The sequence below is a fragment of the Amblyraja radiata genome, chromosome 17 (assembly GCF_010909765.2).
Source record: "Amblyraja radiata isolate CabotCenter1 chromosome 17, sAmbRad1.1.pri, whole genome shotgun sequence".
NCBI classification, from domain to species: Eukaryota; Metazoa; Chordata; class Chondrichthyes; order Rajiformes; family Rajidae; genus Amblyraja; species Amblyraja radiata.
Window position 1 is genome coordinate 6,173,719 of NC_045972.1, and position 14,808 is coordinate 6,188,526.

The window sequence follows — 14,808 nt, forward strand, 5'->3', positions numbered from 1 at the left end:
ACCTTTCTCTGTAACTTAGTTGCTGTAACCCAGGCAACATTCTAGTAAATCTCCTCTGTACTCTCTCTATTTTGTTGACATCCTTCCTATAATTAGGCGACCAAAATTGTACCCCATACTCCAGAATTGGCCTCACCAATGCCTTGTACAATTTTAACATTACATCCCAACTTCTATACAATGCTCTGATTCATAAAGGCCAGCACACCAAAAGCTTTCTTTACCACCCTATCTACATGAGATTCCACTTTCAGGGAACTGTGCACAGTTATTCCCAGATCCCTCTGTTCACCTGCATTCTTCAATTCCCTACCATTTACCATGTACGTCCTATTTTGATTTGTCCTGCCAAGATGTAGCACCTCACACTTATCAGCATTAAACTCCATCTGCCATCTTTCAGCCCACTCTTCCAACTGGCATAAATCTCTCTGTAGACTTTGAAAATCGACTTCATTATCCACAACCCCACCTATCTTAGTATCATCTGCATACTTACTAATCCAATTTACCACACCATCATCCAGATCATTGATGTACATGACAAACAACAGTGGACCCAACACAGATCCCTGTGGCACCCCACTAGTCACTGGCCTCCAACCTGACAAACAACCATCCACCATTACTCTCTGGCATCTCCCATTCAGCCACTGTTGAATCCATCTTGCTACTCCACCATTAATACCCAACAATTGAACCTTCTTAACCAACCTTCCATGAGGAACCTTGTCAAAGGCCTTACTGAAGTCCATATATACAACATCCACTGCTTTACCCTCATCAATTTCCCGAGTAACCTCTTCAAAAAATTCAAGAAGATTAGTCAAACATGACCTTCCAGGCACAAATCCATGTTGACTGTTCCTAATCAGACCCTGTTTATCCAGATGCTTATATATATTATCTCTAAGTATCATTTCCATTAATTTGCCCACCACTGACGTCAAACTAACAGGTCTATAATTGCTAGGTTTACTCTTAGACCCCTTTTTAAACAATGGAACAACATGCGCAGTACGCCAATCCTCCGGCACTATTCCCGTTTCTAATGACATTTGAAATATTTCTGTCATAGCCCCTGCTATTTCTACACTAACTTCCCTCAATGTCCTAGGGAATATCCTGTCCGGACCTGGAGACTTATCCACTTTTATATTTTATACTTCTTTGTGGTTATTTTTCAATGCATCAGTGACAGGAGTCTCAAAACAAGTCAACAAAATGAGGGCGGCACTGTGGCACAGCTTGTAGAGTTGCTGCCTCACAGCGCCAGGTTCAATCCTGATCTTGGGTTCTCTCTGTGTGGAGTTTGCACGTTCTCCCTGTGACCACGTGGGTTTCATCTGGGTGCTCTGGTTTTCTCCAACATCCTAAAGATATGCAGTATGGAAGTTAACGTGGAAGAAAAGCGGGCCCTCGTGTGTAGGGAGTGGATGAGACAGTGGGATAACGTGGAACTAGTGTAAATAGGTGACTCATGATCAGCATGGTCTAAATGGGCCAAGGAGCTGCATCCCTAAACTCCAAGTCATTGTCCATTAAATGCACATACAGTTAAGCAGCCATCCTGGGCTGGGCAGCACAAATTCTGCTGAGAGTGAATCTGTTACATAACAAGTACCATCGCATTAAGCTCCATTCCAAACTTAAATCCCAAACTGTGTTATAGAGTCACAGTGTGGAAACAGGCCCGAGGGCCCAGCTTGCCCACACCGGCCAACATGTCCCAACTACACGTCCCACCTGCCTGCATTTGGCCCATTTCCTTCCATATCTGTCCTATCCATGTACCTGTCTAACTGCTTCTTACACATTGCGATAGACTCTCCCTCAACTACCTCCTCCGGCTGCTTGTTCCATACACTCACCACCCTTTGTGTGAAAACGTTACCCCTCAGATTCCTATTAAATCATTTCCTCTTCGCCTTAAACCTATGTCCTCTGGTCCTCGATTCCCCTACTCTGGGCAAGAGACTCTGCATCTACCTGATACGTTCCTCTTGTGATTTTATACACCTCCATAAGATTACCCCTCATCCTCCTGCGCTCCAAGGAATCGAGTCCCAGCGTACTCAACCTCTCCCTGTAGCTCAGGCCCTCTAGTCCTGGCAACATCCTTGTAAATCTTCTCCGTACCCTTTCCAGCTCTTGTCAACAATATTTAAACAATATATAAATTATAAACTGCAACTTATTCAAGAAAACACATGATTCTCAAAAGCATGAGAAATGTATGACAATAATGACTTTGCAATTGTCTTCAAAACAACTCTGATCTTCCACATATCTTCCAATTATCTCTTCCTGGGTCTCTAGTCGGGTAAAGAGCTAGCCTGGACAACTATTCTCTTAAAAAAACATTAAATAAATGTTTTAATAAGATTAAAATAAATCGATACAAAACATTTATATCACAACTTATTAAAAATAAAAAATCAATTAAGAAAAAAACAGTTGGATTTAAAAAAAAATAATTCCCTGCCTAAGATTTATAGAATCAAGAATTTAAAATGCCGTGTCAATTTTGGCACATTGAAGTAACAATTAATTTACATGTTAAAAATCCATTTGCGTTTAGGAATCCAAACATCCTTGGAAGTGAAATCACTGGAGCCTGAAGTATGAAATTGGTTTGGAAATAATCTGTGTTTGAATTATGCATGGCGCTCAGTGATGTCGGGCAATGTTTTGCTTTGCGTGGTGGTACACGCATGAAGCTAGTGATGAACCCGTGTTTGACTCGGCGGTTCCCACTTCCTTCAGCTCCACTGTAAAGTACTGCGCAGCGGATGCATTAACGAGGCGAATGAATGTCAAGCCGCTCAAGCCAATGGCCCCAAAACTGGATCGCTAGCGTCTATCATGTCTGGGGCTGCAGAAGCAGATCGCTGTAAACGGGGTTCTCGTTTGCTTCTGATCACCACTGGCGAATTTGATCGGTGGGATTTTATCTTTGGTGTGTAGGAAAGATGCTGGTTAACACCGAAGATGGAAACATAACGCTGGTGTAACTCAGCGGCACGGGCAGCGTCTCTGGAGAGAGGGAGTGGGTCGAGACCCTTCTTCAGACTGAGAGTCAGGGGGAGAGGGAAACGAGAGATATAGAAGCCGATATGGAGAGATATAGAAATGAATTAAAGAGATGCAAAATAGTAAGGATGATAAAGGAAACAGGCCATTGTTAGCTGTTTGCCAGGTGAGAACGAAAAGCTGGTGTGACTTGGGTGGGGGAGGGATGGAGAGCGAGGAGAGGGGGAATGCAGGGGTGAGTTAGAGGAACCAATATTCATATCCTTGGGAATGATGTTTAATTGTGGTACATAGAACAGTGTCAGTGTGCTGGGTAGGACTGGGTGTTGAAGGGGTGATGTGATGAGCTGTTGTGAACAGTATCAGTGTGATGGGACTGGGTATTTTTTCACCCATATCTGTAACTATCCTCACCCTTTTTTAAATAAAGACACAATATCACCACAATTCCAGCCTTCGTATCTCACCCATGGCTAAAGATGATGCAAATATCTTTGCCAGGGCTGCTGCATTTTCCCCCCCTTGTTTCCCACCATATATTAGGATATACCTGGTCAGGCTTGGGAACTTATCCACCTTTATGTTTCTATGCTTATGCACTTAAAGGCCACCGACACCTTTTCCATTGTAATGCGGAAACATTCCGAAACTCCATTCGTTTCCCTTAATTCCTTCGCTTCCATGGTCTCCATCATAAATAATGATGAGAAGGATTCCTTTAAACCGTGATGTGGCGAGCTGTATCAGTCTGCTTGGACTGGTGTTGAAGGGGTGATGTTGTGAGCTGTTGTGAACAGTATCAGTGTGTTGGGACTGGTGTTGAAGGGGTGATGTTGTGAGCTGTTGTGAACAGTATCAGTGTGCTGGGACTGGTGTTGAAGGGGTGATGTTGTGAGCTGTTGTGAACAGTATCAGTGTGTTGGAACTGGTGTTGAAGGGGTGATGTTGTGAGCTGTTGTGAACAGTATCAGTGTGCTGGGACTGGTGTTGAAGGGGTGATGTTGTGAACAGTATCAGTGTGTTGGGACTGGTGTTGAAGGGGTGATGTTGTGAGCTGTTGTGAACAGTATCAGTGTGTTGGGACTGGTGTTGAAGGGGTGATGTTGTGAGCTGTTGTGAACAGTATCAGTGTGTTGGGACTGGTGTTGAAGGGGGTGATGTGGCTAGCTGCTGCTTTGCTCCCTACCTGCAAGTGCTGAGCTCCTCTGTTCCCCGCAGAAGGACACGGTGCCATCCCTGTGCAGGAGGATGGCTGCGAGCTCCCGGACGCGGCCGACCCGCACCTGTTCCCGGGGCCAGTGTGTGCGCAGAGAGCGGCAGCATTGGTAACACACAGCCCACGCTTGCTCCTCGTTGACCGGCTGCTCGTACGCTCTCAGGATCTCGTCCAAGGGGAGTACCTGCGGCTCCAGCGCCTCGCCGGAGCCGGCGACCGGCTGCTCGGGCTCCCCATCACTGGCTGACCTGGCCATCTCATCTCCACTCGGCGAGCGTTGCTCCTGTGTTTCCACAACAGCCAGCGACGCAGCCAGCCAGCCAGCCCGCTGCAACGCCGGTCCGCAGTTCCAGTGTCAGTCAGTCAGTCGGCAAGAACCATGTGACGGGCGGGCGGGCGGCCCCGCTCTGGGCCAGCCCAGTCTCCTCAACACACCGCCGAGTGGGAGGAGAGAAGTCACTGGCAGGCACCACAGGCAGCTCAGAACACAATAAACCACCTTTCAGAAAAGTACTCACTGAACTGCCAACCTGACTGCTCCACTCGCCACTATTATCCTTCAACACCATCCCCTTTGTCTCGTTTTCACACCCTGCACTTCCTTGTCTCTGTATCACCCTCTCAGTCTGAAGAAGGCTCTTGACCCGAAACGTCACCCATTCCTTCTCTCCAGAGATGCTGCCTGCCCCGCTGAGTTACTCCAGCATTGTGTGTCTATCTTCGGTGTAAACCAGACACTGCTGTCCCTTCCGACACACCGCACTTACTTTGTCCGGCAGCGGGCACATGCGACATCCTCGTCATCCGTGGCAGAAACACACAGCAACATCCAGGCAGAGATCGCCCCTGACTGGCGACAAATAACGCCAGACTTCAGCACTCTCATTGCCCATCCCTGACATCCCAGCAGCCAACATGTCCACCCGCACATCTCACTACCTTCCGAAGATAGGCACAAAATGCTGGAGTAAGTCAGCAGGTCAGGCAGCATATCTGGAGAGAAGGAATGAGCGATGTTTCGAGACCCTTCTTCGGACTCTTCTAAAGAAATGTCACCCATTCCTTCTCCCCAGAGAAGCTACCTGTCCCACTGAGTTACTTTGTGCCTATCTTCGGTGTAAACCAGCATCTGCTGTTCCTTCCTACACATACCGACTACAAACAGTCAAAAATTCATATTTCCTATCTACCATTTTATTCTTCATGTACTGATTGATCTTAAAAAGAGCCTCCTTTATCCTAGTCAGCATGAGCTACACATTGTGGTTCTCAATATATGCAGAAATGAGAGGCACTAATTTATTTTGCATCTGTGTCTCTTCTTCCTACACATCCAAGGCTGAAGGCAGTTCCTTCCTGCACATCACAATCCTGGCTCAGGACCACCAACGACTGCACAACATGCCAAAGAGAGTGAATGCCAACTGTTGGTAGTTTTAGGAGATCCTTTTAAAAAATATACCTTGGGAGGTCGGGGTAAATTGTAAAACATTGTATTCATTACCTAAACGAGTAAAAATAATTTAAAAACTACTTTGTGGATCAGAGATTATTCAGAAAGATAGACACAAAATTCTGGAGTCACTCGGCGGGTCAGGCAGCATCTCTGGAGAAAAGGAAAAGAGTCAAGACCCTTCTTCAGACCCGAATCGTCACCTATTCGTTCTCTCCAGAGATGCTGCCTGACCCGCCGAGTTACTCCAGAATGTTTGTGTCTATCTTCGGTGTAAACCAGCATCTGCAGTTCCTTCCTGCAGGGATTATTCAATTATGTGTTGAAAAAGGGCCCGGTCTTTAGTGAGGAAGGGTTTTCTGGCAAGTGGGTAAGCAGGTATATTAGCATGTTTGGTAGTCCGAGGTGTGAGCTGCGTGAGGTGTGTCGTTTTGCTCCAACATCAGAAGCTCGCTTGTTTTGTTTGTGAGCAAAGTGAAGACCAAACATTGGCAGTTAATAACCACAATGAACTCATTACAGTGGATAATTTCAAACAGTCTTGTAAAAACTCAGAATTATATCCATCTGGTTGATACACAGTGGCTTAATTATAATAGACACCACCCAATGCTCCTATACTGTGTGTGCTCTTACTAAATATTCAAAGCATCTGAAAAACAAAAGGTCTTATCCTGAGCAATACTTTCAATCTCTCACCAGAGCATTTACAATGTACAACACCCTTCCCAAACAGTCGTTCCACAAACAGAATATCTTAGATATCAAAGGTAGAGAAAAAAACTGGAGAAACTCAGCGGGTGAGGCAGCATCTATGGAGCGAAGGAATAGGTGAATAGGAGACCCGAAACGTCACCTATTCCTTCGCTCCATAGATGCTGCCTCATCTGCTGAGTTTCTCCAGCAATTTTCCAGCATCTGCAGCTCTTTCTTAAACATCTTAGATACCAATAAGCTTTCATGTAATCTCAGTCTAGATTGTGCTACCCGTAAAATCTATTCACCACTTCCTTGCCTAGATTATTCCAGTGTCCCCTTTGGAAGGACATTTAGTGGAAAGTAACAAATGTTCCTTTGTGGAATTGACAGGATGAATTGGGCATTCAATTTAATTGTAGTGGACTGTGTCTTTTTAAAGTGAACATGGTGTTGAAGAATAGATAAGACACAAAATGCTGGAGTAACTCTGGCAGCATCTCTGGATAGATGGAGCGTGTGATGCTTCCGGTCGAGACCCTTCTTCAGAAGATTCATCCTCGGATGCTTTAACTTTTATGACCTAACAATGATCAAAATCCTCAATCAGAGCTGAACCTCAACAACAACAGCTGAGGAGAAAGGGGCAAGGTCAGCTCACTCCATTGTGCACTACTGGGCTGTATTTAACTCCATTTCCTGCCGACTTCAGAATCTAGTCTATATTTATTACATTATCTGGCCTCTTTTTATGGGGCCAAAGTCAAAATCAGATGTACCGTAATCCCAATCGACTTTAGTCACACAAAATGCAAATGACTTGGCACAGGTACATCACAGAACGGAGGAGGAGCCATCTTGGGGAACGGCTACTAACCAGCAGCCGTCCGTTTAATTCGCTTTTTTAAAACGTTTTTAGTAAGTCCTGTGTTTCGTCCGTTGGAGAAATGGACTTTTTAATGTGGGGGGTACGGGGCAATTTTACTTCTAGGTCCCTACCTGGTCGGTGAGGCAGCTTTTTCTCCGGGCTGCCCGTCGACCCGTCCTCGTGGCCTACCAGCGGGCTTGGAGCGCCGTTTCCTGGCGGGGACCGCCCAGCACCTCGGCCTCAGTGGCGGCACAGCGCTGGAGCGCTATCGCGGAGCGCAGCGGGCGATGCCTTTCCTGGGTCGCCGCGCTGGATCAACGCGCTGGAGCTCCGGTGACCGCCGAGTTCAACACCTCCGGGCTGCGGGTCTGCGGAGCGGAGCGGAACGGGCGGCGCCGATTTCAACATCGGGAGCCTGGGAGCTCCAAACCGGCGCGGCCTTGTCGGCTTCGGAAGCCGCGGTCTCCAGCTAGGAAGCGGCCGTTCCAGGTGGCCCAGCCGCTGAGAGAACTCTCGCGACGCCGGGGCAAGACCACCCGGTGAGAACGGCCAGGAACATCGGGCCTCCGTAGAGGCAATTGCGGTGGCCTCAATAGGCCTGACTTTGGGTGAACTTGGGGTTGGGGACTGGACATTGTGCCTTCCTCCACAGTGGTATCCATTGTGGGGGGATGATTTTTTTGTCTGTAAGTAATCCTGTTAATCTTTGTTCAAGATGGCTGTCGGAAGGGAGAGTGGACGCTGGCACGCTTTAGCTGCCGCTGCTCTCTCTTCACATTGTGTTTTTGATTTTTTGTTTTTGGACTGAATTCTGTTTTTAATTTGTGTTTCTGTGATGTCTTTATTATTTATTTTATTCTGATTATATGTTTTTTATTCCTGTTAATCTCTGTAAGGTGTCCTTGAGATTTGTGAAAGGCGCCCAAAAATAAAATTTATTATTATTATTATTAGAACTTCCACTACAAGCAATTTCTCAGCACTGAATGACACAACATGTACAGCTTACTACATTTAATTACGTGGACGGAGGACATCATTGTACCTTTTGAATATATAACACTATCATGGTGGTCACAGGAGTGATTATATTCATCACCATTTCATAAAGTTTCATTCATTGCCATCAACAGGGCAATAATTTCCCATTTCATTTTGCCTACCTTGATGATAAATACCCATCTTGATTTCAAGCATCAATATCTGTTTTGATCTTTGTAATCTCCATGTCTCGTGATTTCACTTTGGAGCTCCTGTGTAATCCACTCCCTGAGTTTTGCTCGTTACAGACTACTCTGCAGTGTCATTATGCAGCAGATCATTCTGGTGCAACCCTAAAGGGCCTGTCCCATTGTACGAGGTAATTCATGAGTACCCCCGAGTTTTCCCCTGATTCGAACTCGGAGAACGTCCATAGCGGGTCAGTTGGAGTTCGTGGATGTCTCGTAGCGGCTCATACGAGTAACGGTAGGTACTCGAGAAATCTGGTAAACTCGTGACGTTTTTTCAACACTGTGAAAAATGTCCACGAGTAAAAAAAATACTCGTGATGAAACAAATCGTTACTTTTTACTCATACGAGCCGCTACGAGACATCTACGAACTCCTACGGAACCGCTATGGACATTCTTCGAGTTCGAATCAGGGGAAAACTCGGGGGTACTCATGAATTACCTCGTACAATGGGACAGGCAATTACAAAAAATTGAAAACATTTTCACAGCTCCCTTACTATTTTTCCTTAGTCATCAAACCAGTAGAACACTCATTTGGATCACATCCAAAGAGAAGGCAGTTCATGACTGCAAATAAGGCTACAAATGTCACAAGGCCAAAAGTGTATTTGCCAATCTGCCATCAGAAAGCAACCATTTGCAATGTTCAGCACAAAGATCCAACTTTGTTATATCTCCCAACTAACAATGATCTACATTCTACATTTTCCTTGAGCTCCATTCCCTTTGTCCTGTGTTCACACCTTACTCTGCCCTATCTATACACTTCCTTATCTATGTACCGCCCATTCCCCTGACATCAGTCTGAAGAATGGTCTTGACCCGAAACGTCATCCATTCCTTCTCTCCAGAGATAGTGTCCCACTGAGTTACTCCAGCATTTTGTGTCTATCAGCTACTTACTGGTATCACATCAGTGATCCCTAGTTCTCATCAACAAAGACAATATTAAACAAGGTACGCAAGGTGTCTCTATGACTGTTGGACAAACAGTCTGAGAATTTCAAAGAAATGAAGGGTATAAATTAGTAGGAAGATAAAGTTGATGTTATCAGGGGTCGATATTGTTCGATGATGATGCTGAACCCACCAGAGGAAAAGGTGCCATGTGGTCATTGTATGCAATTCCATTGTAGGCGAGACTACAGAGGTAAAAGGGCTTAACAACCATGGTCTCATCCAGATACCTTAGTCAAATCTGCACCAGGTACCTCAATGACATTGGTTATGGATGTTTCATTTGATATAACAGGGACAACACTTTGAGTGGTGAACTCAAGCCAGGCTTGCTGGGTAAGATGGACACAACTTTGGGAGGCTCTAATTGGGAGATTGTAAATTAGTTGGGAAGCATAGAGGGGTCAAGGTGTTTTCTGAACGATGGGCTGATGTGATGCTGGTTTTGAAAGAGAGCGGGGCAATAGCTGAGAAGAAATAATCAGCCAATCTGGAGACCAGAGCGGAAATGTAATCAGCCATTTCACAGTATTAGGTCAGGGAAGCAAGAGATGGGTCTCATTGACAAGACACAGAGGTCAAGAGGGATGGTAGAGAGATTCTGGAGCAAAATGCACGTTCATTACGAGAGCAGTGGGGAATAGTTGGTGGCTAAGAAGCAAGAACAGGAGCCGAGTCAGTCGTCTACATGTTCTCAGTCTTAGTGACAAAGAAATTCATGAATCCATTGTTCTTGTGAAGGTGGAGTAGAAGAGAGTTAAGAGAAGTGTTTTTATTGCAGACCTGGAGTGTCATTCTTTCAGTCCAGAATTCTGGGACAGTAAGTAAGTGTAGAAAGGAACTGCAGATGCTGGTTTAAACCAAAGATAGACAAAGATAAAATGCTAGAGTAACTCAGCAGGACAGGCAGCATCTCCAGATAGAAGGAATGGGTGACGATTTGGATTGAGATCCTTCTTCAGACTGAGAGTCAGGGGAGAGGGAGAGACAGAGATATGGAAGGTAAGGTGTGAAAACGAGACATCATCGTAAGTTGCTCTGGCAGATGAGAACAGGGAGTGATAATGCTTAGTTGCAGATACACAGATGGTGAATGGGTAAAAGTATTTGTTACAACTATTGAAGGTCAAGTCATAGTTCAGATATGATAGAATGCAAATTAAACCACTAAAGCCATCACTTCTCTCAATCCACTGGTTCAGCTTCCATTTCAGAGGGGATATGGAAGCTGAACACATACTGCCACCGGGCAGAGAGACTAAAAGGCCTGTCCCACTTAGGCAACTCTTCAGGCGGCTGCCAGGGACTAGTTTTAATGGAATTCACCTACGACACCTGGCGACAACCTACGACAGCAAAAATTGTTGCCACTGTCGCCAAAACTTTTTCAACATGTTGAAGATTTTTCGGCAGTCGCCTGTAGTCATCTAAAAAAAATCACTTAAGTGGGACACGCCCTTAATGGTTCTGAATAATGGAAAATAATTGAAATATCCACCAGAAGTTATAAACGGATGGATTTGCTTTACAGTTCATCTGAAGTATCAAATTTATTTTATACCTAACCTAGATATAATCTAACCATTTGTTTTATTCCCAACCCTGAATGCCCACAGTGAAAGGGAAAATGAGGGGAAATGACCAAAAATATAATTTAGAAAGAAGCTGGTTTTTCAAAAAAAACGACACAAATTGCTGGAGTAATTAAACAGGTCAGGGAGCGTCTCTGGAGACCATGGATAGACAAAATAATTTGCTTGTTTGTAATTCAAAGCAATTAAAAAAGGTAAATCCTTAAAAATACCAGCATTCATTAAAAAAAACACAATGATAATTCACACCTGTTTAAAGATTTTTTTATTTTATTTTTTATTTTTATTTTTTAAAGATAAGAACATTTTCAGGAGTCAAATAGTTTTGAAGAAACATTGGTTAAAACTAGTTATATGTTAGTTATGGGGACGAGTGGCAGAAATGGTTGTATACAAAAGGGCTGCATCCACATAGGTCCAGTGACCCGTGCCAAAATCTGACCGAGGGTGATCTGTGGTTGTGGACCTTGCCTATTCTTTCTGTGACCATTTGGGCATCCTCCTACACCCCAAATACACATCGAGGGGTTAACTGGAAGCTGTAAATTGTGGGGGGAAGAGGGAGGGGGAAGAGGGAGGGGGAGAACAATGGAGGACCCAGGGTGAGGGGGGGGGAGGATCAAAGGAGGGGCAGGCAGGGGTACTTTGTAGCTTTGTCAGTGCCCTTTATGTGGTGACTATATGCTTACTTTGGGTATTGCAAGCAAAGAATTAAACTGTGACTTGTCACAAGTGACAAAGTATTCACTTCCATTCCAGTCCAAAACTGCCCTTGAAGGCATAATGGGCAATAGCAGGACATGCATACATCTGGATCTGAGCTGCTAATTATCAACATTCAATTATTTATTTCAAAAATGTTTAATTTAACTTTGACAGCACTTTACTTACAGCAGTTAAATTACATGGACTGAAGTCGAGTGATGAGTGTTGTAGGCTGCCAAGTTACAGAATGAACTGCTTATCTGGGCACTTCAGATGTGCATTGTGAATGGAGGCATGGTTTGATAAAATCATGGCCTTAAGTGCTGCGCTGAATGATTGAAGGGAATTAGAAATTCCAAAATTGTCTCCCCTTTCTTGGCTACTAAGAATTTATATTGGATACGTTTGAGACTACCCATTAATAAAAAATAGAAAACAGCAACTGAAATTCACAAAATAAGTGAGGATGTTTTTCAAATCCATGTGGTTTAATATTCCCATTTCACAGGAATGTTATCCATAAGTTGCAGGTAGTCAGAAGCCAGATCTTTCCAACATTGGTTTACAAAACTTATGATGAGGGAAGAGCATGAAGAGCAGAAACCAAATTTCGTTTGAACCTCATGTGAGGTTCAAATGACAAATAAAAGGTATTGTATTGTATTGTATTGTATTGTATTGTATGATTTCCAGTTCCACACACTAGTTTAATTTTGAGACATTGTGAATTATGTCAGTTCTGATGTAATTAGTAACAGCCGTGATCCATAACACCTTTGGTTGGGGACCATTCAATCAAAGTCAAAGTCAAAGTAGCCTTTATTGTCATTCAGACCTTTTGGTCTGAACGAAATTTTGTTGCCTTGCAGTCCTACATATAGTAAAAAAATGACAAAAACACACAATAAACACAAATGAACATCCACCACAGTGAGTTGAATACTCCTCACTGTGATGGAAGGCAAAAGTCTTAAGTCTGTCTCTTTCCTCCTTGTTCTCCCTCTGCGCTGAGGCGATCCAGGCTTCGGATGTTGTGACCCCGCCGGGCGATGGTAAGTAATGTCAGTCCCGCGGCTGAATTCAAGCTCCGAGAACGGGCCGGTTCACGGCCCGGGGTGGTCGAAGCCACCACCCTCCAGTCCAGAGGAGGAAGCTGTTGTCGCGGGAGCTCCTGAGAACAGATCACCAACCTGCGAGCTCCCAACGATGTCGTCCACCGGGCCCGCGGCCGACCTTCCGAGGTCGGGTCGCCACTGCCGCTGCCCGCTCCGAGGTCGGGTCTCCACTGTCGCAGCCGCTGCCCCAGCTCCGAGGCCGCCAGCTCCGTTATTAGGCCCCGGCGCAGGCGGAGATGGAGACGGGGGATACGACAAGAGAAGTCGCATCCCCCCCGAAATAAGAGACCAAAAACATGTTTCTCCCCCCCACCCACACACATACACAATAAACCAAAAATTAACTAAAACAGGGCAAAAGAAAAAAAAAAAGAAGAAAAAAAAGACGGACTGCAGGCGAGCCACAGCTGCTAAGGCAGTGCCGCCATTTACACTGGTGGAGAGGTTACCTATATCATATTGACCATAGATAGACACAAAATGCTGGGGTAACTCAGCGGGTCAGGCAGCATCCCGGGAGGAAAGAAATAGGTGACGTTTCGAGTCGAGTCCCTTCTTCAGACGGGTCTCTACCCAAAACGTCACCTATTCCTTTTCTCCAGAGATGCTGCCTGACCTGCCGAGTTACTCCAGCTTTTTGTGTCTATCTTCGGTAAATATCTTTTGTGTCTATCTTGTGTAAATCAGTTCCTTCCTACTCATATTAATCATAAACAGTCCAAAATTCATTTCCTATCTATCTTTCTATTCTTAATGTACAGTAATTAATCTTAAAAACAGCTTCCTTTACCCAATTCTGTTTTAGCCACAACACTGTGGTTTTATAAATATGCATAATTAAGAGGCAATAATTTCCTTTACACCAGTGTCTTTCTTTGAGCAACTTAGTTAATATTATTTCCCTGCTTCTTTACCATTTCTATGCAGTTTTTCTCCTTTGAGAATATTTCCAACTCCCTTGAGGATATTACTGTTGAACATGCATCCCCAAACCACGAGGCAATATATTCAAAATTCTTACAAATTGCATACAGCAAAGACAAAGCAAAGCAAATACAGAGCAATTGAGAATATTTTAAAGGGCTGAACTAATATTGGAAATGATGACTCATTTACAAGGTGTACGAACACCATGGAACCGCTTGTGTAATATGGGTCCTGGGCATAGCTACTAAAGTCGCCAGTACAGACAGTGACATCTAACAAGGCAGGCAAAGCATTAGGAACAATAGTCAGATGGACTGATATCAACTCACAAGTCGTTCTACCTTCTGAACCAAATTCCTCAGCAACTCAGTCTTGGCCTATACTAAAATTTGAGGACAGGACATCTTCAGAGTTACTCCTAACTGATCAGTTGTGGTCAAGGAAAGAGCCTTCTTGTCACGGACCTGTTTCCACCAATCTTTCCACCACCACGCCCAAGAAGCGACAAGACAGACATCATTCTATGCAGATGCCGAGAAGTGTGTTCAACTTTGGCTGAACTCTGGCTGGGCGTGCACATCTCTGAAGATCTCTCCTGGTCCGAGAACACTGATGCAATTATAAAGAAAGCACATCAGCGCCTCTACTGAGAGTCAGTATGTCAAGGGCTCTCTCGAACTTCTACAGGTGCACAGTAGAGAACATGCTGACCGGTTGCATCGTGGCTTGGTTCGGCAACTTGAGCGGCCAGGATCAGAAAAGACTACAGTGCCCAGTCCATCATTGGCTCTGACCTCCCTTCGATCGAGGGGATCTATCGCAGTCGTTGCCTCAAAATGACTGGCAGCATCATCAAGGACCCACACCATCCTGGCCACACACACATCTCCCCACTACCTTCAGGTAGAAGGTGCAGGAGCCTGTAAACTGCAACGACCAGGTTCAGGAATAGCTACTTCCCCACAGCCATCAGGTTATTGAACTCAACTCAAACAAAACTCTGAACATTAA

At 44.8% G+C, this 14,808-nt stretch overlaps 1 protein-coding gene across 2 annotated transcripts in view; it reads right to left on the minus strand.

The window, feature by feature from the left end:
• spire2 (spire type actin nucleation factor 2) overlaps positions 1-14,808 on the minus strand; it is a 123,736-nt gene that overhangs the window by 105,768 nt on the left and 3,160 nt on the right. Inside the window, exon 1 of one of the 2 annotated variants that reach the window (XM_033035657.1) lies at positions 4,220-4,608. The exons of the other annotated variant lie outside the window; for it this stretch is intronic. Coding sequence (XP_032891548.1) covers positions 4,220-4,505 — 286 coding nt within the window. The 5' untranslated portion in view covers positions 4,506-4,608. Of the gene's footprint in view, positions 1-4,219; positions 4,609-14,808 lie in introns of those variants that run through there. 2 annotated transcript variants of the gene reach the window in all.